This window comes from Trachymyrmex septentrionalis, unplaced genomic scaffold (genome assembly GCF_001594115.1).
Source record: "Trachymyrmex septentrionalis isolate Tsep2-gDNA-1 unplaced genomic scaffold, Tsep1.0 scaffold107, whole genome shotgun sequence".
Classification (NCBI taxonomy): Eukaryota; Metazoa; Arthropoda; class Insecta; order Hymenoptera; family Formicidae; genus Trachymyrmex; species Trachymyrmex septentrionalis.
In genome coordinates this window covers 231,762-256,332 of record NW_017304196.1, presented here as the reverse complement: position 1 = coordinate 256,332, position 24,571 = coordinate 231,762, and the positions used below count along the sequence as shown (strand labels likewise).

The window sequence follows — 24,571 nt, the reverse complement described above, 5'->3', positions numbered from 1 at the left end:
ATATATATACATAATATAAATATATTATATACATGTAACAATAAACTTTAAAATCAAATGAAATAACGCATATTTATATGCAATAATCTGTTTTTATAAATGTATTTATTTTATTATGCAAAACTTTTGTAAAAGTCAGCTAATTGTTCTCTAATATTTACCATAAATTTAATAAAACTTAAATAGAACTTTAGAAAGCTGATTCTAGTATATGTATATCTTAACATCAATCAAGCTCGGTCATCGATCAAAAAGAATGATGATGAGAGAATGGTACAAAATATGTTAAAAAAGAAAAGAATAAGAAAAAGGGAAGCAAGATGATTTACATTAAAAAATTCAATATATGGATATAAAATATACAAATCTTACACAAAATCGTACGCAGATATGAGACGAAGAGAAATGTTGGACCCGGTTTTATTTTGGTCAGTGACTGCTTTTGCGTAACGGAAAACGCGATTGGTCCATGGACGGCGTAGACGCATCGCGTCGCGACTCGTCGCGGTGCGCAGCACTGAGCAAAGATAGTTGTGCCTAAAATGGCTCATGGTAACGTGATCCCTATCCAAATGCAAAAATACAATCCTGTGCTTGTAGTGGCACATTACGTCTTTCGTCCCCTTCACAATTCGCAAATCGTGAAATAAATGCTAAATGTCGCGATATCACATACAATAAGAGAAATGATTAATTTAATTTTATAATTAGACAATTAATTCATATACTTAATTAAGGAAAGTCTGTATATATATATATACCAAATTTCATATTCAAATATGTGGAAAATATAAATGTAGTATTTTATATGTACAAAATAATTAATCAATGGCTAGTTTTTGTTTTTTACGTTTATGTACAAAATAATTAATCAATAGCTAGTTTTCGTCTTTTATACATAGACTGAATTATTAAATTTTATTTCCGAAATGAAGAAGATAACCTATAGAAATATCTGCAAACATAAAAATTTCAATTAATAATCTTATTTTTTTATGTTATAATATTTAAATCCATCCTTTTAAATTTTAATGTTATTATGTAGATTTTATTTAGCTACTGATTATCTTCTGAAATTTATTCGTTTATTGCTCGAGCAAAACTGTACATGATCACATTTAAATCACTATGTGTGTACATCTTTCTTCCTCGTATAACTTCTGTCGTACTTTCCAATTAGGGTAGAACGAATCGAGGAAACGAACCGTTCACAAGCTGTTATTTTCCTGTCGCCGTTACGCGCGATGACGATGCCGCATTTTTTTCATCAAATTATGTCTACATCGGGATGCATCGTAATTTAAATCAATTTACTCGTTAGCCTGAGAACGAACCATTGCGAAAATATATGGAAGTTTATAATCCTTCCATTGGGGAGGGGGAATTGAATTTAATTCCTGATAAAAGATTAATTTTTATGTTTAATATTATTTACATTCTAATTATACATATAGAAAAAAATTAATTTTCATTTATTTCTTTTATTTCTGCAGTTCAAGGAGAGGTCGTTATGCAAACGACGCCAACGGTACCAGTGTAAGTATTACAACATTCATTAATTATAGTATTGTTGTAGCTATAAGAGAAATATAGCTATCATCAATAATATTTTTAACATGATCTCATTAAATTATTGGCAGATTTACGGGTAAACCCGGAGATCCTTCACCACCGATTTTCGAGCGAATCTTCAAAAATGCGAGATTCGCGCAAGGAGGTAACGCGATTTTTGAAGGTTGTGTTCGAGGTAATCCGAGACCATCAGTTTCTTGGACACACAAAGGGATGCCATTGCTAGAATCACGAAAGATTCGAATGTCTTATAATGAAAATTCTGGAATTGTCACACTCCAAATTAATCAGATCGGTCCGGGGGACGAGGGCGAGTACACATGCAATGCAAAGAACCAATATGGTAGAGATTCTTTTCTATGGTTTCCACTTAGAATACATATTCTTTAAACATTCTGTTCTTCTGTTGGAATCAACGTTAGAACACAAAACAAATGAAAAAAGCATGTCACATGTTTCCTCCACTTTTCAGGCGAAGCTATTTGCTCAGTTTACATACAGCCAGAGGGATTTGGTCCTCCAGCGCAACAACTAACAGATAGTTACAAGAAAGAATTTTCGCAAAGTTTTCAAACTAGCGACCAGAAAATGCAAAGTGGAAGTCAAATCTTTCAACAACGCAGTTATCAACAAATAACCGATAAACGAAGTTACATCAATGGCACAACTACAAGCATTGAAGATTTTAAGGTATTATAGCTAAATACTTGATATATGCTGCTTTGAATAACAATATAAGAACACTTAAAGTAATATTACTTACTTTTTAAATGTGCAGGTTGATACCTTTGAATACAGATTGTTGCGCGAATTGGAATTCCGTGAATCAATTACTCGCCGTTTTGCGAATGAATCCGACTTGCAAATTTCTACAGTAGTTGATCGTACCCTAGGCCCGGTCGCACCTCCACAAATTACTCAGAAACCGAGAAACTCGAAGATCGTTGAAGGATCGGACGCTGTCTTTACCGCAAAAATAACTGGCAATCCGAAACCAAGAGTAAGTTCAAGTTGCATTGAAAGAACTGAAATATCAAAGAAATTTACAATACATTTTACTCTTCAATGTTTTATATGTATATATACAATATATATAAAATTATTTTTATAATTATTTTCTCTAAGTCGTATTTCTACATCATCTGCTATCATTAAACGAGATATTTAATTGTTCATAAAATACCTAACGTATAAGCTTATTAACTTAGTATATGCTAAATTGTTGTAGTTAACATGGTTCAAAAATGGTCAGAGAATTCGAGATTCTCAACGACTAGAAACGAGCTATTCAAATCAGCAGGCTACTTTACGAATTCGAGTCGCTCTGCCAGAAGACAGCGGTCATTATACATTATTGTCTGAGAATCCTCAAGGTTGTACCGTTAGCTCCGCTTATCTAGCAATTGAATCCAGCGATCAAGTAGATCAAGTTCCGTATCAAGCGCATCAAAGGGAATTTATTAAGACTCAACAAATAGATTCAATCAATGAATCTGTTGACTCTAGCAAGGTTCTGCCACCGAATTTCGTTCGTACCATCACAGATAAGGAAGCTACCGAAGGCAAAATGACGCGGTTCGTTTTGACTTGTTTTATTTTTAGTATATAAAGCTTTTCAGCTTTTCAGCTTTTTTTCGCTCTTAAATATCATATCATTTTCGATGAGTAGTGTTTATGATATTAACATGAGGTATTAACAAACAACATATTTCAGATTCGACTGTCGCGTAACTGGCCGTCCATATCCTGAAGTCACTTGGTATATAAATGACCAACAAGTCGCCAATGACATGACTCATAAAATCCTTGTAAATGAATCTGGTAACAATTCATTAATGATCACGAATGTGAACCGCGCCGACGCTGGCGTAGTAACGTGCATTGCGCGGAATAAAGCCGGTGAAACTTCTTGTCAATGCAATTTAAGCGTTATCGAAAAAGAACAGGTAGTTGCGCCGAAATTTGTCGAACGTTTTGTTACAACGGGAGTAAAGGAAGGAGAACCTGTGATCTTTATGGCACGTGCAGTCGGCACGCCCATTCCACGAATCACATGGCAAAAAGTATAATAATTTATTCGAAATTTTATCTGCTTATATAATCACAATTTCCCTGACACCAAAAATTTTTGCAGGATGGCGTACCGATAACGCCTTGTCCCGAAATACGTATATCGAGTGATGGTAACGGAGCTTCGACTTTAGACATCCCATGCGCCAAATTTTCAGATGCAGCCTGGTACCAGTGTACAGCGCAAAATATAGCCGGCTCCACCGCAACTCGAGCACGGCTCTTTGTAGAAACGCCAAAAGGAACGACCCCGGAACCAAGACGCCTGAATTTACCCCGACCTACGAAAGTCATCGAACCAGAGTGAGAGACTTCTCAAGTGTTCATCAAATTGACAAATTAACATTGATCTTTCTATGTTTTATTTTATTATATATTCCCATTGAAGCGCAGATATATATAAAACGAAGAGTCAAAACTTTATACTATTCAAAAAATTGACTTTTATTTTTTTTAGTAAAAAGTCTATTGACTTTTAGTGAGATAAACTGAATAATAAATATTTGTGAGATAAAGTAAATAATAAATATTTGCAGACCAGCGCCTGGCCCCGAAGTAATTTACCTGAGACATGTGGAACGTGCGAAACCTTATTTGCCGCCTCCTGAAGAAGACAAAATTTATCCTCCGCCACGTTTCATTATACCGCTAAAGGATGTTCATCAAATTGAAGGTGGACGAATTCACTTCGAGGCCAGAATCGAACCGGTGGGCGACCCCACTATGAGGGTGGAGTGGTATGTCAATGGCAGAACACTCGACGCAAGTGAGTAAAAAATTTTTACATCTAATTTTTTTTATTCAACAAAGCATTATCTTCGAGTCAATCAATTTGCGCATGTATCTTTTACAGGTTCCCGGGCGACTTCCGTCTTTCGCTTCGGTTTTATTTCACTCGATCTCATTAGTATCGTTCTTCAAGATAGCGGCGAGTATTTGTGCCGCGTTGTAAGCTCGACCGGAATTGCCGATTCTCGAGCCACCCTCAGTGTAACCCGTGAGTAAAGAATATTTTATAGATTTCTCTTGCGACAAATTATTATCTCTGCTCAATATAACTATATTCTATATAATTATAAATTATTTCCTTTTTTCAGCACGTGCCACGATTGAACAAGCAAGCCAACACCCCGACAGCCTTCAATACATTCAGCAGCTCGAGGATTACAGCAAATATCAAAGACAGGAGAGCGTGGAGGAGACCTCTTCACAGCGGCCGGTTTTCATCCGCCCGCTCCAGGATCTTGGTGAGTTACAGGAAGGTCGTAACGCCCATTTCGAGGCGCAATTGACGCCTGTTAGCGATCCTACCATGAAAGTGGAGTGGTACAAGGATGGAAAACCAATCACAGCGAGTGAGTATTGATATATTTAAAAACAAACGATTTTAATAGTTAAAAAAAAATATTATAAAAAACTATATTAATTATTTATTAGGCTCAAGAATTACTAGCATCTTCAACTTCGGATACGTCTCACTCAATATAATGCACCTACGGGCTGAAGATGCAGGTTCTTATACTGTCAGAGCTGTGAACCGCTTGGGAGAGGCCATCAGCTCCGCGACTCTTCGTGTCTTTGGTGAGTCTTAGTTTTGTTACGGAGAATTATTCTCAAACAAATGTTTCTCGAATAATTTTTTTTTTTCAATATTCTGGAATATTGATGTCTTAATTATTGTGTAGCGCGAACAAGCGTAACAACAGACTTGGGTATTCCCGAACAACTGAGATACATAGAGGCTGCCGAGGAATTGGAAGCATATCAACAGGCGATGCACCAAAAGTATGTGCAGGAGCAGCCTGAAGCGAGTAGCCCACCGGAATTTAAATCGCCTATTAAGGATCAAAGTAGCATACGAGAAGGTGGATTCGCTCATTTTGAAGCGCGTCTCGAACCAATCGGTGATGCCGACCTCCGTGTTGAGTGGCTAAAAGATGGACGACCTGTAGAAGCTAGTAAGTAATAATAATTTTTTTCACCAAAACGTATATCATATATTTATATTCACGGAATATTTTCGGGATTAGGTTCTCGGATTACAACTTTTTTCAATTTCGGATACGTGGCATTGACCATCAAATACGTAACGATACACGATGTTGGCGTGTATACTTGCCGAGCCTACAACAGAGCCGGTGAAGCTCACACTACCGCTCAATTAAGTGTGATCAGCAAAAATGATGTTATTTATGACAGCCAGCATCCTACTGGTCTCCAAAAAATTCAATCTCTCGAAGATTCGAGTAGATATTCACGACAGGTTCAAGAAGAAACGCAGATTACACAAGCACCACGATTTTTAGGTAATCTTAAAGGTACCAATAAGATCGTAGAAGGTCAACGGGCGCATTTTGAGGCACGCGTTGAACCTCAAAGTGATCTGAGTATGAAGATCGAGTGGTATCACAACGGCAAACCTATTACTGCCGCTAATAGAATCCAAACGTATCACGATTTCGGATACGTTTCCATTGATATTCTTCAAGTTCGTCCTGAAGACGCTGGTACATATACCGTTGTGGCTAGAAATTCCCGTGGAGAAGCTCGTTTATCTGCCACCATGACCGTAGAAAGTAAGATTTTACTATTTTATTTATGCAGCATTGAAGTAATTTGCAAAGAGCTAAACAATTATTATGAGCTTCGTTAATTCTTCGTTTTAGCGCGTTCCAGCATAGATACCAGCAGCATGCATCGCGGAACTTATGAAAAAACTCAACGTTTAGAAGATTCCAAATTTGTTGAGCCGCAGTATCATATCGAAGAGATCTCTAAATCAAAACCAATTTTTATCCAGCCGTTGAGTGATCCTAAGCCAGTTAGTGAGGGCAAAAATATTCACTTGGAGTGTCGTTTGGAACCGATGGGCGATCCTACAATGAGAGTTGAATGGTTCCAAAACGGACGTCCGGTCACAGTCGGTTCTAGATTCAGAACTTACTACGATTTCGGATTTGTCGCACTCGATATAGTACACACTACCGTTTATGATTCTGGCGAATATACAGTCAGAGCTACTAATCATCTGGGTACCGCACATACTTCTGCTTGCGTCAGAATTATCGGAAGGTCTGACATCGTCACTGAAACACAAAATGAACAATCACTTGAGCAGATACAGATATTGGAAGATGCATCAAGGTTTGCTTTTATTTATCACCTTGTAATTCATATATTTTTCCATGATTATTTGTCTTATTCATTATTTCATTCATTTATAGATATCGCAAAACTCAACACGAAGATGTTACGGTGATGCAAGCACCTCAGTTCACCCGACCTTTGCACAATATTGAGACGGTAGAATTGACCAATGTCCATCTCGAATGTCGCCTTCAACCAATTGGTGATGTTACTATGAAAGTCGATTGGTTCGTTAATGGTCGACCGGTCAAAACTGGTCACCGATTCAGACCATCTTACGAATTTGATTATGTGGCCCTAGATATTCTCGGCGTTTATCCTGAAGATTCTGGCGTATATACGTGCCAAGCTAGAAATCAGCTCGGTGAAGCAATTACTTCGTGTTCTGTAAGAGTACACGCCAAAAAAGATTTACTTCTAGAGTCTCAACATCCCGAAGGATTGGAAAGAATACAGTACTTGGAGGATGCGTCACGATACAAAAGGCACGAATTAGTGGATGAAGTCGTCATTGTAAAGCCGAAATTTATTACAAAACCAAAAAACCAAGAAAATCTTCGAGAAGGACAACATGCACATTTCGAGTGCAAATTGGAGCCGGTAACGGATCCGAATTTAAAAGTCGAATGGTTTAAAAATGGTCATCCAGTAACGATAGGTAATTTATTGTTTCTTCTGCAATAGTAACATATATAAACGAATCATATATTATCTAATCATATTTTTCTTTTCTCAAATTTCTTTTCTCATCTAAATATTCAGTTCGCATCCATGAAATTATATTTAATCTTATGCAAATCAATTTGCAGGACACCGCTTTCGTCCAATTCATGATTTTGGTTACGTTGCATTGGACGTAATTGATTTGATTGCCGAGGATTCTGGAACGTACACTTGTCGTGCTGTTAATCTGGTAGGAAGTGACGAAGTACTCTGTACTTTAACGTGTCGCTCGAGCGCACAAATATTAACGGACACGCAAAACGAACTTGGACTTGAACAGATTCATTATCTTGAGGATAAATCCAAATATCAAAGACAAGAAGTTATTGAAGAAACTACAACTCAGGCGCCTATTTTCACAACTTCATTAAATAATGTCGAGATAAAAGAGGGCCAGCGAGCACATTTTGAATGTAGATTAATTCCAGTGTCCGATGCAACAATGAAAATCGAATGGTTCCATAATAACAAACCAGTGAAAGCAGGCTCAAGATTCATTGAAACAAACAATTTTGGTTTTGTTGCTCTCGATATTATGTACGCGTATCCCGAAGATTCTGGGACCTATACTTGCAGAGCTAAAAATATTATTGGTGAAGCCATCACTTCTGCAACCGCTATCGTTCACTGTAAGATTCGTCACTTAAAGATTTATTCGATAATTTCTTCCAGTATCAATAGCATTAATTTTTACTATTTTTACTAATTTTTTACTATTTTTTATCCATAGCTAAAAAGTCAATCTACACAGAGACTCAGAGCGAAGAAACTCTTCAACGTCTTCGCTCGTTGGAGGACACGTCTCGTTATCAACGTAAAGCTACAACTGAGGAAATTATTACGCAAGCTCCTGTATTTACGATGCCGATAAAAGATCTTCGTGTTGCTGAGAATCAAGCAGCACACTTTGAAGCACGTGTTATTCCAGTTGGAGATCCTAAACTCAAAGTAGAATGGCTACGTAATGGAGTTCCTATTTCAGCTTGTAAGCCTAATATTTTGTGAATTTATAATTTATATAACATAAAAGTATATCAGAATTATTTTTAAAATATATTTCAAACAATTTTTAACTTTTCAAAAGCAAATCGAGTAACGACCATGCACGATTTTGGATATGTCGCTTTAAATATGAAGTACGTTAATCCCGAAGATTCAGGCACTTATACATGTCGTGCTACAAACGAACTTGGAGAAGCAGTTACTTCAGCAACATTGTTCGTTCAATGTAAGTATATCGTGTTAATTTAACTCAGGTATATATTTACGAAAATATTTCATACAACCTGCAAACTAATTTTAAAATAATCGATAATACTTACTTTTTGTAAATTTGATACATTATCCTGGTATTAATTAACAATATTAACATTTACTTTAATTATATCGTTAAACTGAAATGGTTTGAAATTTTATACCGATTTGCCATGTAACTCAATATTACATTTAAAAAAAAATTATATTTTTACTTTATTGATTTGATGTATTATTGTTAAACTTATTTGTTACTATCTACAAATAAGTATTGCGTATTTACTCGATATATTACGAGTCTACTGCAAACTTTAGTTGTTTCATGGAATACATTCGACATGTATGATTTCTTGGGACGATTCGTACAATGCGCTATGTTAAAAATTCTTACAAAATGCAGCTAAGGCAGCGTTGCAGTTCGAATCACAACATGAGGGCGCTTTATCGAAACTTCAAGCCCTGGAAGATACTACGAAATATCAACGTCATGAGGAGGAGGAGATTGTGGTAAAAGATAAGCCATCCTTTACGGTACAACTGAACGGACCTACCAGTTTAGTCGAAGGACAAAGCGCACATTATGAGTGTCGCATAGAACCTTACCCTGATCCCAACATGAAAGTGGAATGGTTTCACAATGGCAAACCATTATCCACTGGTCACAGATACAGAACTACTTGTGATTTTGGATTCGCATCGTTGGATGTATTGACCGTATATGCCGAAGATTCGGGCACTTATGCTTGTCAAGCCACTAATAAATTGGGATCGGCGAAGAGCTCGATTAATCTTAACGTGAAGTGTGAGTAATACACGAGGACATTTGCATGATAACGTAGCTTGGATTAGTCGATTTTATTGTGTATGTAGCATGTATGCAGCATTTTTTTTTTAATTGTTAACTTTAATTTACACATTATATTTTATTCTTCTTTACCTTGAATTTAAGTTTTCTCTTCTTCAGAGCCTACATCAGTTAAAATAGATATCTATTTTATTTGTTTTGTTACATTCACACGAAAAATAAAGAATTTTTGTGCATCCGAATAGCTGATGTAAGCTCTGATGGGCTTTTTTACATTTTTCACTGATAGATTTCTTTCAAGCCTCATTATATATATTTTTTCTCTTCTTTATATCTCTTTGCATTAATTTAAATAAAAATCTCTTTCTAGCTCGAGCATCAATTATTCATGACACGCAACACGAGAGCGCATTGAAAAAAATACAATATCTTGAAGATGATTCAAGGTATAAACGAGTGATCGAAGAAGATACGATCATCGCTGAGAAGCCCACTTTCGGACGACCATTGAAAAATATTGAGCATCTTCCAGAAGGCAAAAACGCTCATCTCGAAGCTACGCTGACTCCTGTGAATGATCCGACGATGGTTGTCGAATGGTTTAGAAATGGACGTCCCATTCCTCAAGGACATAAATTTAAAACAACCTACGATTTTGGATACGTCGCTCTCGATATTCTCTATGCTTATCCTGAAGATTCTGGTACCTATATGTGCAAAGCAAGAAACGCTGTAGGCGAAGCGATCACTACTTGCGTGATCAGCGTGGATTGTAAGTAATATTTTATATTTATACTATATAATATATTTTCATAAACTATATTTAGTGTGATCACCGTATATTCGTTAAATAATGTCCTTTTTTCGTGGTCTTTCAAAACAAACGAAAGAATACGAGATAAAGCGAGATAATTTTTCATATGTTTACTTTGCAAATTTACAAGTGCAAATGAAATTTTATATAACTTGTTATTTACAATTTTAATTATTAAAAAAGTGTGAATATATGATGTACCAATTATTTTGATTTAAATAGCAAAACAAGGCTTATGTCTCGATACGTTGGATGCACAACGTTTGCAAAAAATTCGAGAGCTGGAAACTGTCGAAGTTAAAGAAGAAATAGAAAAAGAGGTTATTCATCAGAAACCTGTATTTTTGACACCGTTGAACAATCTGGATCATCTCAAGGAAGGCGAACACGCTCATTTAGAATGTCGTGTGGAGCCGATTAACGATCCGAACTTGAAAATCGAATGGTATACTCAATATTCAATACATACCACACACACACACACACACACACACACACACACACACACACACACACACACACACACACACAAAACGATATAATGATAACTTTAATACAATGCTGAATAAGTTCTTGATTGAATTCTCTTTGATTTTATAGGTTTGTTAATGGAGTTGCGATTAAAACTGGTCATCGCTTCCGTACAACACATGATTTTGGCTATGTTGCTCTTGATATTCTTTATACCTATCCTGAAGATTCTGGTACTTACATGTGTAAAGCAACCAACCTAGTTGGAGAAGCCGTTAATACTTGCACTATCAAAGTCAGCTGTATGTATCTACAATATCATGCAACATGTTAAATCGAGATATCTGTACTATGTTATAGTTTTATGCTAATTGTTCTACGTAATTGTCAGCAAAAAATACACTCTATCCGAAGTCTAATTTTTCACCGGTGAAGAACGAACAAATTCGACAACAGAACTCGACAAAACGTTCATATAAACAGCGATAAAATTTATGAACAAAAAAAAACTATTTGTCAGATGGAGTAGCAAGTACCTCTATAAAGAAGATTTTCTTTAAAGTCCATAAATCTATCTTGCAAACTCAAACAAGTTATGTCTTGCAAACGATATAAAGATATTATACTTTAAAAAATCATTAACCATATTACATGATATTTCAAGAAACATCGAATCAATTCTAACTCTTTGGATCAAGATTGATCGTAAAATCAGATTCATTTTATTTAAAAAAGTAAGCACATAATAACAAAATAATTATAATCTCGTTTTTTATCATAGCACGACGGAGTATTCTTTTGGATACCCAACATCCGGATGGTTTAGAAAAGATTCGAGAATTAGAGTCTCAGGGTCATCCTGCACGATTAGAAATTGAGGAACCGCCAGTAACACCACCGAGATTTGTCTCTGAACTTAGGGTAAATAATAATAACAGTATGAATAATAATAATAATAATGAGAATGATAAAAAAGCAACTTATATAAATTACTGATACCTGTTATTGTGGGAAATATATAAAGCTCAATAAATGAAGCGAAGGAAGTAAATACAAAAAATTTTTTTAGGGTACAACTGAAGTATATGAGGGGCAAACAGCTCACTTCGAGTGTCAAGTAGAGCCTCTGCATGACGCAAATCTAAGAATCGAATTCTTTCACAATGGTAAACCATTACCATCGGCAGCGCGTTTCCATGTGACTTTCGATTTTGGATATGTAGCTTTGGACATTGGTCATGCCGTTCCCGAAGATGCAGGACAATATTCCGTACGAGCGATTAACGCGTTAGGACAATGCGTATCATCAATCGAACTTAAAGTAATCCCAAGAGATAACATTATTCTGGATTCTCAACGGCCGGAAGGAATGGATAAAATCAGGGAGCTCGAAGCCCAACAACCATGGAAGAGACCAGAGATTCCAGAGCCTCAAACTCGACAGCGACCAGTCTTCACGCAACCATTGCAAAATATCGATAATATTACTGAAGGTCACACTGCGCATTTCGAATGCAGACTCATACCAGTAGGTGATCCTATGCTCAAAGTGGAATGGTTTAGAAACGAAGTGCCTCTTGAGACAAGTAAGAATTTCTAACAAAAGTTAAATATTAAAACGCAAATTATTAATATAATTCTATAATACTGCGATAATACAATTCTCGTATGGAATAAATTTTTACTGTAATTTTTTTAGGTTCGCGAATCACAAAAGTGCATGACTTTGGATATGTATCTCTGGATATTGCTCACGTACGTGACAAAGATGAAGGAGTTTACATGTGTCGCGCATCTAATCCACTGGGCGAAGCGGTTACCACAGCTTCAATGAAGATTAAAAGTAAATAAGTTTTTTATCTATTTAATTATAATAAAATCAAAATTGATTTTTTAACGAGTAATTTTTAGTACAATTAATTATTTAATCTATTTAATAAATTATTCTCATATATTAACACGTATAGCTAAGGCGAGCATACAGTTAGATACTCAGCATCCAGAGGCCCAACGTAGAATCGCTCAGTTAGAAGCCAAGGAAGCCGGACGACCCGAAGAACCGGAAAAAATGTTTGATAAACCGATTTTCACACAGTTGCTAACTGGACCAACGGAACTTTGGGAAGGACAAATGGCTAGATACGAATGCAGAGTCGTTCCTGTCGGCGACGCGAGTTTAAGATTCGAATGGTACATGAACGGAGTTGAATTAAAAATGGGTAAGATAGCCATAAGTTCTTTAGCGTTAAATTACTATTATAGTGTCGCAGTTATGTAATATTAACAAAATCATTGTGCATCGATATTTAGGGTCACGTTTCCACGTAAATCATGACTTCGGATACGTAACATTGGACATTCTAAAAGTTATCCCTGAAGACTCTGGAGTCTATACTTGCAAAGCAATTAACAATGCAGGAGAAGCAATATCGTCGATCTCTTTGAAAGTAAAAGCGCGTTCAGCCATCGATTCCGATAGCATACAAACGGATGCGTGGCAGAAGATTCAATTAAAAGAAGCAGAAATGAATAAAGTGCCAGAAATGTTTGTTGATACAACTCCGCAGCAGGCACCAGTTTTCACTAAACATCTCGAAAGTTTCGATAAATTGATAGAGGGACAACGTGTCTATTTAGAAGCTCAGGTGGAGCCGCGGGCGGATCCTAATTTGAGAGTGGAATGGTTTAAGAACGGTATAACTCTTCAAACTGGAACGAGGCTTCGTAGTACGTTTGATTTCGGTCTAGTAACACTATCGATCAACGGGCTAAGACCTGATGATTCCGCAATTTATACATGCAAAGCAACTAATCTTTTGGGAGAAGCGGTGTCAACTTGTAGTTTGAAAATTGCCGATCGTCATTGGTTATTGGGAGATACTTTGCATCCTGATGCTCTATCGAAAATCGATGCTTTGGAACAGCCTCAGAGAATCTCTACTGATCAACCGGAACCTACTTACGAAGAACCAGTTTTTATCACTCATTTAAATAATGTAGAGTGTATCGAAGGTGATAACGCTCACTTCGAATGCAATGTAGAACCGTCGAAAGATCCAACTATGAAGATTGAATGGTTTTTGAACAATAAACCTTTGCCGACTGGTGCGAGATTTAAAAGCACTTATGATTTTGGTTACGTGGCTATGGACTTGACTCACGCTTACGAAGAAGATTCTGGAGTTATTACCGTTAAAGCTACAAATTCAAAAGGAAGTGCACAGACATCTGGTACTTTAAAATGTACTAGCAAGCAAAATATTTATCTTCAAACGCAACATCCACAAGGAGAAGTCGGACTTGAGAAAGTAAAAGAAGCCGAAGATGCTTATCTATCAAAATACAGGAGACCAGAAGAAGTTCCTGAACATGAATATCCTAAACCAATCTGGACGGTGCCTCTTGGGCCTGAATTTAAATTGGGAGAAGCTGAACCATTACATCTAGAAGGACAAGTTGAGCCAAAGGATGATCCTAATTTAAAGATTGAGTGGTACTTTAATGGAAAACCTTTAGAACATGGTTCACGCTTTAAAATGACTAGCGATTTTGGATTTGTCACTTTGGACTTAACGGACGTTTATGAGCGTGACTCTGGTATTTATACTTGTAAGGCCTATAACAAAGCAGGCGAAGCTTTCACTTCGACGACGGTTTATTGTTCTACGAAGGAAAATATCATCGAAAAGTCGCAGCATCCCAAAGGCAAAGAAGGTCTCGAAGCAATTCAAGATTTGGAGGAATCTTTGAAACGGCAAGAAGGAGCCCCTCTAGGAGAGGAAGAAGGCCAACCACCAATGTTTACATCGCAATTCGAGAATTTGACTAATCTCTCGGAAGGAGAGATCGCTCACTTTGAAGCATCTCTCATCCCTACTGGTGATCAAACTATGGTAGTTGAATGGTTCTACAATGGTAAATCTTTAGAAGCTAGTCATCGCACGAGAACCGTTTACGCTTTCGGCATGGTTGTTCTCGAAGTTCTCGGTACTAAAATAGAAGATTCGGGTACTTATACTTGTAGAGCCACCAACAAATGGGGTAAAGCAGAAATTAGCGTGCAATTAGAATGTATCGACAAGTCCAAGGGACAGAAACCTAAATTTACAACGCAAATTCAATCTTTGGAAGGTTTAAAGGATGGCCAATCAGCTCACTTTGAGTGTACCCTAATCCCAGTAGGTGATCCTCATATGAAAGTCGAGTGGTTCCACAATGGAAAACCTCTACGGCATTCGTCACGTTTCAAGATGGTCTCTGATTTCGGCTTTGTAGTTATGGATATTGCCGGTGTGATGTCTCACGACAGCGGAGAATACGTTTGCAAAGCTAGCAATAAATATGGCGAAGATTATACAAAAGCTACGATCAAGTGCTTTGGCAAGAGCGGAGTTTACTTAGATTCCCTTCAGCCGGATTCGCTTGCTAGAATTCGAGAACTCGAAAGTTATACGGGAGAACAAACAACTACATCTACGACTCCTGTCGCTGAACCACCGAAATTTATCACGCAGATCGCGGACATAACAAAACTGGTAGAAGGGCAGTCCGCACACTTCGAGGCTAGGCTGACCCCAGTGAACGATCCCGATTTGAAAGTCGAGTGGTATTACAACGGCAAGAAACTTCCTCACGGCCATCGATATCGCACTTTTCATGACTTTGGTATCGTTATCTTAGATATACTCTATTGTTACGAAGAGAATTCTGGAGTTTACGAATGCAGGGCCGTCAATAAATATGGTGAAGATTCTACGAGAGCAACGCTCAAATGCTTCTCCAAAACTAATCTTGTTTTGGAATCGCAACTTCCAAAGGGCATGGAAGGCGGCCTAGAAAAAATACAAAATCTTGAAGACTCAATGATACGTACGAAAGACGAAAAAATTGTAGAAGAACGAGGCAAAGCTCCTATGTTCACTGTACCTTTGAGTAACGTCGATGGTCTACGAGAGGGAGAAAGTGCGCATTTCGAGGCACGAGTAATTCCTACGGACGATCCAAAATTAAAGGTAAATTAAATTTCATTTAATTTTAGTCTATATATCATACGCATATAAATATGTACGTTTTATTATATTGTTCTTTTTGATACAGGTCGAATGGTTTTGGAATGGTAAACCATTGCGAACAGGATCTCGCTTCCGCACATTTTGCGATTTTGGTTTCGTCATTTTGGAAATTTCTCCTATCTACCCTGAAGACTCTGGCGAATATAGTTGTAGAGCAACAAATGACTACGGTGAGGCAGTGACAACGTGCACAATGAAGTGTACGGGCAAACGCAGTATTATTTTGGAATCTCAGTTACCCAAAGGTATGGAGAGTACAATTGATAAGATTGCTGAGTTGGAAGGTCTTGGAGCTGCTTCAGGTCAGATCAGTCTCGAGGACGATACTGGTAGACCGCCAGAATTTATCACGACTCCTTCTGATTTAACTTTGACTGAAAATTCTCTTGCTCACTTCGAGTGCCGACTACAGCCAATTAACGATTCTAGCATGAGAGTCGAATGGTTCCACAACGGCAAGCCTCTTCTCGCTGGTAGTAGAGTCAAAACGATTCATGACTTTGGTTTCGTCATTCTAGAAGTTGCAAATTGCTATCAACGCGATTCCGGCTTATATACTTGTAAAGCCACCAATCGTCATGGTGAAGCCACAGTATCATGCAAGCTTCAAGTTCGTGGACGTCAAGGTATCATCCTGGAGCCTCAATTACCGAATAATTTTAAAACCGGTACGGAAAGCATTCAAAAACTGGAAGAGTCCCTATATAAGAAAGATGAGATTTTGGCGGAGGAAGAAACGCCGAATCCACCGAAATTCATTGTCGAACTTAAAGATATTGAAGTTGAAGAAGCTGGACCGAGTCACTTCGACTGTAGAGTCGAGCCTGTGGGTGATCCTACTATGCGTATTGATTGGTTCCACAATGGACGGCCCTTCGCAACAGGTTCTCGTGTCCATCAAATTAATGATTTTGGATTTATATCATTGGATATGTCGTATACATATGCACGAGATAGCGGCGAATATGTCTGCAGAGCTACAAACAAGTGGGGGTCTGCTACAACCAAGGCTACCATTACTTGTAAATGTAAGTTGCATTTTCGATCTTAAAAATGTAGATATACTTTTATATCTTAACTATTATAGTATAAAACAGAAATAATTTCTTGTTTCGTTCTCTCTTATAGCCAAGAAAACGATAGATTTTGATTCTCAATTACCAATGGGAATGAGCGGTGAAAAGCTAAAAGAACTAGAACGAGGACCGGTCTCTCAAGCTCCTGCGGAAGAAGCACCGCAACAACCGCCTCATTTCATTACGCAAATCCAATCGACAACTGTTGACGAGGGTGAACCAGTCAGATTCGAATGCCGTGTAGAGCCCAAAGAGGACTCGAATCTACGCATCGAGTGGTACAGAAATGGCAAATTGATACCTGCTGGGCACAGATATAGAACGGTTTACGATATGGGATTTGTGTCTATGGATATCTTATATGTTTATCCTGAGGATTCTGGTGAATATGTTTGCAAAGCCATCAATAATCTTGGAGAAGATACCACTCGAGCTGCTGTATCTTGCAAGAGTATGTTATCTTTTAATTTTTTACCAGTTTTCATTTTTCAAGCTAAATTAGTTGTATCAATGAGGATTCAAATAAATATTTTTTTTCACAGAATTACCAAGCATTATTCTACAAAATCAAGTACCAAAAGGTATGAAAAAATCCGAGGCCTTGATGCAGATGGAAGCGACAATTAAAAAATATACTTCGGAAATACATTTAACCGAAGACGATCTATATGATGCGGATAAAAAACAACCGCCTCGTTTTGTCACGCAGATTCAAGATCAGACCGATCTTGTTGAAATGAATAGTACCAAATTTGAATGCCAATTGGCACCTGTGGGTGATCCAAATATGAAAGTCGAATGGTTCTTTAACGGGAAACCATTACCTCATAAGAATCGATTTACGCCTATTTATGATTTTGGCTATGTAGCAATGAACTTTGGTTGGGTTTATCCAGAAGACAGTGGCGAGTATTTATGCAGAGCTACGAATCTGTATGGAATGGACGAGACCAGAGCTATAATCAAAACTGCGGGAAAACCAGGAATTATCTATGAGTCTCAACTTCCAAAAGGCATGAAAAGCATCGAGAAAATTAGAGAAATGGAAGCGGCATGGCAAATGTAAGATATTATTTTACGCTTCATTTTTTGTGTACCTACAAGAAAAATAATTTCTTTAACTGATAAAATTAAGACACAAAATTTATTTCCATTTTATATGTATCTTGAGACATTATTTTCAAGAAAAAAGACTTTCCAAAAGAAAACAAATTGTTTTCTTTAAATATTTATTTGTCCATATTACAACGAAAAATCATCGCGACAATATGAAATGATAATATGTATAATATTATTATATTTAAAACATCAAATGCACCTTATAGAGTACCCGAAGAGGAAGGTGAACAAGAAAAAGTACGCTCGGCGCCTATTTTCGTGAGCAAACCGGAACCGGTAATCGTCGAAGAAGGCGACTGCTCTAGATTCTGTTGTCGAGTCACTGGTTACCCAAGACCTCGAGTTATGTGGATAATCAATGGACATACGGTAGTCAACGTAAGTTTCCAAATATCATTTGCAATACATTAAATGATGTCAATGCTTTTGGTAAAAATATATTCATAGTGTAATCATATTAAATTTGTTCTCTTTTTCATGCAGGGATCCCGCTATAAATTAACGTACGACGGTATGTATCATCTGGATATACCAAAGACCAGACAGTACGATCATGGAAAAGTTGAAGTAATTGCAAGGAGCTCCGTTGGCGAAGCACGTACAGAAACAACTTTAACGGTGAAGCAACGAAGCGACGATTACCGCGGTGTATTGAAAAATTCACCAAGGCGTAAGTTTTCGCTCCTTTCATATAAATATACGGCCATGACTTCTTCGTGCCTAACAATGAAATAAAGTATATTTTTATAGAACAATGAGATTGTGTAAGCAAAAGAAATATGAATATAAAAATTGTATAAATTTAATTAATTAATTATTAACTTTCTGCAACTATTTTGAAAAGTACGAAGAATTTATGCGCAGTAACAATTTGAATGGATTACAACAATACAGATATATCACACGTGAAAATGAAAAAAAAAACGGTTGTAAATCTCCAATAACGATTCGCAAAAAGCGAGCGTAGATTGGAAAATATCGAGCAACCGAAACACAGTACATTTTCTATATATCGATACGACACATGCATTCGAATACAGAGAACACTCTAAACTATTCGAACATAAATGATTCCTTCTTTCCTACTTTCCACATTTGGCATTCCAAAGCCACAAAAACCATCTCAAATCCGACAGCTTCTTCTGCTTCTCCTTCTTCTTCGTCATGGTTGGAAATATCAACGGGAATATTAGAGCATCTTAGATCAAAGGTATCGTATCTCTCACATTCAGGTATGAAAAATATAATCGTCGGAAAAATGTTAATATTGTCTTATATTTTTATTAATGTTTTTTTTTCTTATAAATCGATCATATATTGTTGCGCTGGAGAATACGGCGAGTTTATTGCTCATTAGTGTGTTAGTTCATTTAATCTCAATTTATTTATTTCTTATGTTTATACTTAACTCTTAATCTGTATTTAAGATATTTATTTAAGATAAATGTACCGATGGAGGAACTCGCCCCGATCTTAATCTTGACATATGTAGTCAAGGTCATGACCCTAAGTGACCCTAGGTGACCTCCAACAGGTTTTAGCCATCGTTCGTTATTCGTTAAAAAATTTTTAACAGAAGAAGTTCTGCTATAAAACAAAAATTCTTTGCTTTAAAATAAATTTTCTGCTTTAAAAACAAAAATTTTCTTTGAAAACATTATTTTCTTATATAAATTTTGTTTTTAAAACAGAAAATTTGTGATTTTGTAAAGACGTTTCATTCGAAGTAAAGTCTACCTCACCTTCCTCTCTGCCTAAAGATGACTTTTGATGAAAGTGGACCTTACTTCGCGTAGAAAGTCGAACTTCCCCAGGCAGGGAAGAAGAGGTGGGGTGGACTATTTACCTTGTTTAATATTTATTCTTATTCATTGCACTATAGGCATTCTACACTTTTTGTTCCCTTACTATTATATAAAATAATTCATGTCAGGTATTGTTTGTAAAAAGTGCAAATATCGAGCAGATTCCGTATCTCTCATCAATATTGCGCAATCAATATATAATTTGATCTTAATTACTATTATGTGTTTAATTTGCTGTTTTTCTTGCATTTTGTTTATCCTTTCCTTTTTTTTTTCTTTTTGGATATGCGTTTTCTATATTACCCATCCTTTAATGCCTCGCACGAAAAGTAGCGAGCGATTGTATATTAAAACTAATTAGTCGAAAAAAAATGAAATTCGACGATTTACGTAAAATTATTTAGTTAATCAAACAAAGGAATTTCGTGATTCAGTAGAATATTTGTTCTCTTTAAATTGAAAGAAAACCTTCTCATAATACGAAGGAGAGCACGTACATGAGAAACAAATAATTTAATCTAACAATATTTTTGATAATATGTGAAAGCAAAACAATTTCAAATATGTATTAACCATGCGAATTTTCCATATCCAGCTCGATTCCTATTATCTGTCATCTAGGTGTCGTCGATATGTGTTGTATCGTCGTTCACGTACTGTGTCTTAGGTATCGTAGTTTTCGATTAGATATTTTTGTTTCTTAATTAAGAGAAACGCAACGTTGCTTTAATGAGGTATCTGAATCCGATCTTGCAATAAATTATAATGCAAATTATTTATTACATTTTCAAGGAAAAATGTATGCAAATGCTATATAATACCTGTAAAAATGCCTCATTGAAGGACGCTGTATTCGCTAATTAAGAATCCAAAATTAAACCAATCCATGATATGTCCATACGCGTTCTTCTTTATGAGAAATATGAGATGTACGAAATACGAGGGCACATAGATATCATGATATTGTTTCTTTAGCCTGGTACGATTATGGACTAACACAGTACCAGACCGAGCGGCAAAACACAGAATTGGAGCGTGTGTTCGACGAACGTCATCAAAGTGTTTCCCAAGGAATCGAAATTGCCACAGAGCATCTTGGCACTAAAGTTATTAAAGAACCTGAGACTGAGTGGCAAAAATCCGTCAAGAGCAAGAAAAATGAAGATTATTATAACAAGTTGATGAATCTCGAAGAGGAACAAGTGCTCAAAGAGACCAGGTTAAGAGAAGCTTCGCATCAATTTGCTATTCCTGGCGATAAAGTCGTTGCACATTCCTTAGCAAAGGGAATGGCTCAAAAGTATGAAGAAAGTTTGTAAGTATTACAAATATTTGATAATATTGGCAATCTATATTCAAATATTTAGTAATAATATTTGGTAACTTCTTATTACTAGAGAGGAACAACCGCAACAAGAACCTATACAACCACCTCCAAAATATGTAAAAAAACCATTTGTTACTGAAGTGGATATAGATACAGAACGCGTTAAAGCCACGGGAAAATATCCTCCAGAACCATCTGAATCTACAGTTCATGGTCGCGAAGTTCATGTTGCGAAACAAAAACAAACACAAAAAGAAGTCAAGGGTGATGTAGAAATAACGAGAAAAATTACAGCAACGGAGACAACAGAAGTAGAACATAAAGCGAAAACACAAGAACGCGTAGTGCAAGGTCAAGTCAAACCTGCCAAACCTCCTATTTTTACGAAGAAGATTCAACCTTGTAGAGCATTTGAGCAAGAACAAGCCAAATTTGAAGTTGAATTTGATGGCGATCCACTGCCAACTATCAAATGGTACCGCGAAGATTTTCCTATACAAAACTCAGCTGATCTTCAAATTTATACCTTCAGCACCAAATCGGTGTTAATTATCAGACAAGTTTTTATGGAAGACTCTGGTGTCTTTTCCGTCATCGCTGAGAATAGAGGAGGAAAAGCCAAATGTAGTGCCAATTTAGTCGTAGAGGAACGCAGAAGGCAGCCTGGCCGAGGTGGCGCGATACCACCCAGTTTCTTATCCACAATTCAATCCGCTTCTGTTGCTACCGGACAACTCGCTAGATTCGACGCCAAAATTACCGGCACTAAACCTTTGGATGTTTATTGGCTCAAGGTAAAATAAGTAAAATACATATACGTATATGTGCTATAAACTTGCCGATTCGATTGATGATTTTATACATAGCACATAGTGAATAGAAAATTTAAATTAATTAACGTTTGAATCTTTTTTATTATAGAACGGCAAAAAGATAATAACGGATATCCGTTATAAAACTTTGGAAGAAGATAATATTTATACACTTCTGATTCTGGAGACAGTACCAGAGGACATTGGCAAATATGAATGTGTTGCGATTAACAGTGCTGGAGAAGCGCGTTGCGAAGCGGAATGTACTGTTCGCGGACCTCAATCTCCAACAAAGGTCGCAAAACCTACAACACCAACAATAGAAAAAGCGCCAACTATTCTAGAGCCATTAAGAGATCAAACCATTAAAGAAGGAACTTCAGTCGCTTTCGCTTGTAGAATCGCAGGAAAGCCCATTCCCACTATACAATGGAAGAAAGCTGATAAGGTATGTATAATAAAATAATAGCTACAATAAAATAACTTTGACACAATGAATTTTTCAAATAACTTTATTCGCGAATGCTTACATTATTTGTGTAGGTAATCAAACCGTCGAAGTATTTTCAAATGCAAAAAGAAGGCGATTTCTGTACCCTGAGGATTTCTGAAGCCTTTCCCGAAGACGAAGGTGTTTATAAATGCATTGCTAAAAATTCCGCTGGTGAGGTCACAACATCTGCCAATCTCAGAGTTCTCGGTAAGATAAAAAGAAAAAAAATCAAATTCAATATTTAAAAAAAATTTTTATCAACAGCATAAAATATAATAAATATTAAAAAATAAAAAGTTCAAATTCGATCTTTCTAAATTTTTTATTAACGACATTGACGCATCACTTTTTTCCACTTTCAATTAGCGCCCGATACAACTGATGTCCTGGCAAAATTGACTCCTTTGAAAGATCAAATAGTGATAGAGGGACAACCAGCTCAATTTAAAACTCAAGTGAGTCCGGCAAAGCCCAAGCCGACGATTCAGTGGTATCGAGAGGGTGCCTTGATCCCACAGTCACCAGACTTTCAGGTAAATATTTTACCATTCTTCCATAAAGCATCGAAGGAAATTTCATATTTAGACGTGATATTCAGGAAAGACATGGCATATATCATTTTCAGATGATTCATGAAGGGAGCAATGCGGTGCTGCTGATAGCAACTACCTACGAGGAGGATACTGGCATCTTCACTTGCCGCGCTACAACTTCAGCCGGTACCGTAGAAACATCTGCCAAACTCATCGTCAAAAGTAAGAACTGAATAAAAGATATAGAATCGATTGCTAACATGACACATGATTGTTCTTATATTATACTCCAACAACTGCCGGAGACAAATATTCGAGACAGTAGCATGACAAATCAATTAACAAATTAATAGTATTAGTGAATTGTTTGTTAAATCTTGGAAAAGGTTATATTCTAACTTTTTTAATTTGTTGTACTTCTTGTTGTACATTGATTAAATCGGTAATAATCTCGTGGGAATTATAGATTATCATAGTTTTCGAGATGTCAAAAGAATTAATTGCTTTTCAATAGCGCATGATACAACAAAATAGATATAAAACGGATATTGATATAAAATAATCATTAAATTAAAAAATATTTACATCGTAATTGATCATTGCTAATGTATACATTAATTTCCGTCTAATGTGTTTATTGCGACTAACGTCTTTACATCGTCTCAAAGTCTTACAACGTCTCCGCGCAGCACGATTCGCCGTAAATATCTACCCGTATTTTTACTTTTGTGCTTTATTGTTGTCTTCCTTGAAAAAACGTAACTTACCTTGCTAGAGTTCTCGACTTCCATCTCAAACAGATCTCCTGTAATTAAAAATAACGTGCGCGTCTGGGGAGTTTGTGTACTAACTATCATATTTTGAGAATAGTTGAGCGAGTGAAACGAGGAATAGTTAATAACAATAAGTTATTATTAAGGAACTTGTTCAGATTGCATTATAAAGTAATTACAAATTTCGCGCGCAAAAATTATCTTAAGACATATCACTTAACTAAGAAAGTTACAAAGGTAATGCTGAAATTAAAATGCTGTAAAAGTAAAATTAAAATCAAAATCGAAACTGTTTGTAATGTAATCGGTCAGGACAAGTGCGATCATTTTTTAAGATCAGTGCAATGTAGATGATTGGTAAAGTGAAACGTCGTTCCACTTGTATTGCCAATATTTTGATTTGCTTCTTACGATAAAAATGATGTTCGCAGCTTTTTAATAAAGAATACTATAACTCTATAAATAGACTCAAAATTTGAAATTTTGCGCGACATTAATCAGTATGGATGAAAACAAAAGAAAAATAGCAATGCAACTGTGTTGAACTACGTAACTCGTTTACTCGTTCGCTGTATAATTTTGATGTTCATTATAAAAATTATATCGTAAAAAAATATATTTACATACACGTATTATACAGTTTTCTCACTATATATGTACGCCATAGTTTATGATTATACACATATATGTACGTATATATATATA

At 36.3% G+C, this 24,571-nt stretch overlaps 1 protein-coding gene across 10 annotated transcripts in view; it reads left to right on the top strand.

Moving 5' to 3' along the window:
- The window catches only part of LOC108745965 (titin), an 86,358-nt gene that overhangs the window by 4,295 nt on the left and 57,492 nt on the right, over positions 1 to 24,571 (top strand). For 8 of the 10 annotated variants that reach the window (XR_001939131.1, XM_018482470.1, XM_018482414.1 and 5 more), the window contains exons 2-39: positions 1,494 to 1,536; positions 1,641 to 1,915; positions 2,045 to 2,262; positions 2,351 to 2,572; positions 2,801 to 3,147; positions 3,287 to 3,635; positions 3,707 to 3,945; positions 4,179 to 4,408; positions 4,496 to 4,639; positions 4,740 to 4,997; positions 5,080 to 5,223; positions 5,328 to 5,600; positions 5,673 to 6,218; positions 6,309 to 6,786; positions 6,867 to 7,447; positions 7,599 to 8,141; positions 8,243 to 8,497; positions 8,597 to 8,740; positions 9,167 to 9,568; positions 9,942 to 10,343; positions 10,608 to 10,830; positions 10,986 to 11,158; positions 11,638 to 11,777; positions 11,926 to 12,442; positions 12,556 to 12,699; positions 12,824 to 13,075; positions 13,167 to 15,868; positions 15,954 to 16,956; positions 17,057 to 17,455; positions 17,547 to 18,066; positions 18,330 to 18,501; positions 18,607 to 18,793; positions 20,904 to 21,243; positions 21,326 to 22,049; positions 22,177 to 22,515; positions 22,611 to 22,767; positions 22,927 to 23,093; positions 23,186 to 23,315. Coding sequence is in view for 9 of the 10 variants with exons in the window: in XM_018482470.1 (XP_018337972.1) it covers positions 1,494 to 1,536; positions 1,641 to 1,915; positions 2,045 to 2,262; positions 2,351 to 2,572; positions 2,801 to 3,147; positions 3,287 to 3,635; positions 3,707 to 3,945; positions 4,179 to 4,408; positions 4,496 to 4,639; positions 4,740 to 4,997; positions 5,080 to 5,223; positions 5,328 to 5,600; positions 5,673 to 6,218; positions 6,309 to 6,786; positions 6,867 to 7,447; positions 7,599 to 8,141; positions 8,243 to 8,497; positions 8,597 to 8,740; positions 9,167 to 9,568; positions 9,942 to 10,343; positions 10,608 to 10,830; positions 10,986 to 11,158; positions 11,638 to 11,777; positions 11,926 to 12,442; positions 12,556 to 12,699; positions 12,824 to 13,075; positions 13,167 to 15,868; positions 15,954 to 16,956; positions 17,057 to 17,455; positions 17,547 to 18,066; positions 18,330 to 18,501; positions 18,607 to 18,793; positions 20,904 to 21,243; positions 21,326 to 22,049; positions 22,177 to 22,515; positions 22,611 to 22,767; positions 22,927 to 23,093; positions 23,186 to 23,315 (14,382 nt within the window). In the remaining variant the exon portion in view is untranslated. The remainder of the gene's footprint in view (positions 1 to 1,493; positions 1,537 to 1,640; positions 1,916 to 2,044; positions 2,263 to 2,350; positions 2,573 to 2,800; positions 3,148 to 3,286; positions 3,636 to 3,706; positions 3,946 to 4,178; positions 4,409 to 4,495; positions 4,640 to 4,739; positions 4,998 to 5,079; positions 5,224 to 5,327; positions 5,601 to 5,672; positions 6,219 to 6,308; positions 6,787 to 6,866; positions 7,448 to 7,598; positions 8,142 to 8,242; positions 8,498 to 8,596; positions 8,741 to 9,166; positions 9,569 to 9,941; positions 10,344 to 10,607; positions 10,831 to 10,985; positions 11,159 to 11,637; positions 11,778 to 11,925; positions 12,443 to 12,555; positions 12,700 to 12,823; positions 13,076 to 13,166; positions 15,869 to 15,953; positions 16,957 to 17,056; positions 17,456 to 17,546; positions 18,067 to 18,329; positions 18,502 to 18,606; positions 18,794 to 20,903; positions 21,244 to 21,325; positions 22,050 to 22,176; positions 22,516 to 22,610; positions 22,768 to 22,926; positions 23,094 to 23,185; positions 23,316 to 24,571) is intronic. The other 2 variants (XM_018482454.1, XM_018482461.1) reach the window with 2 other exon arrangements.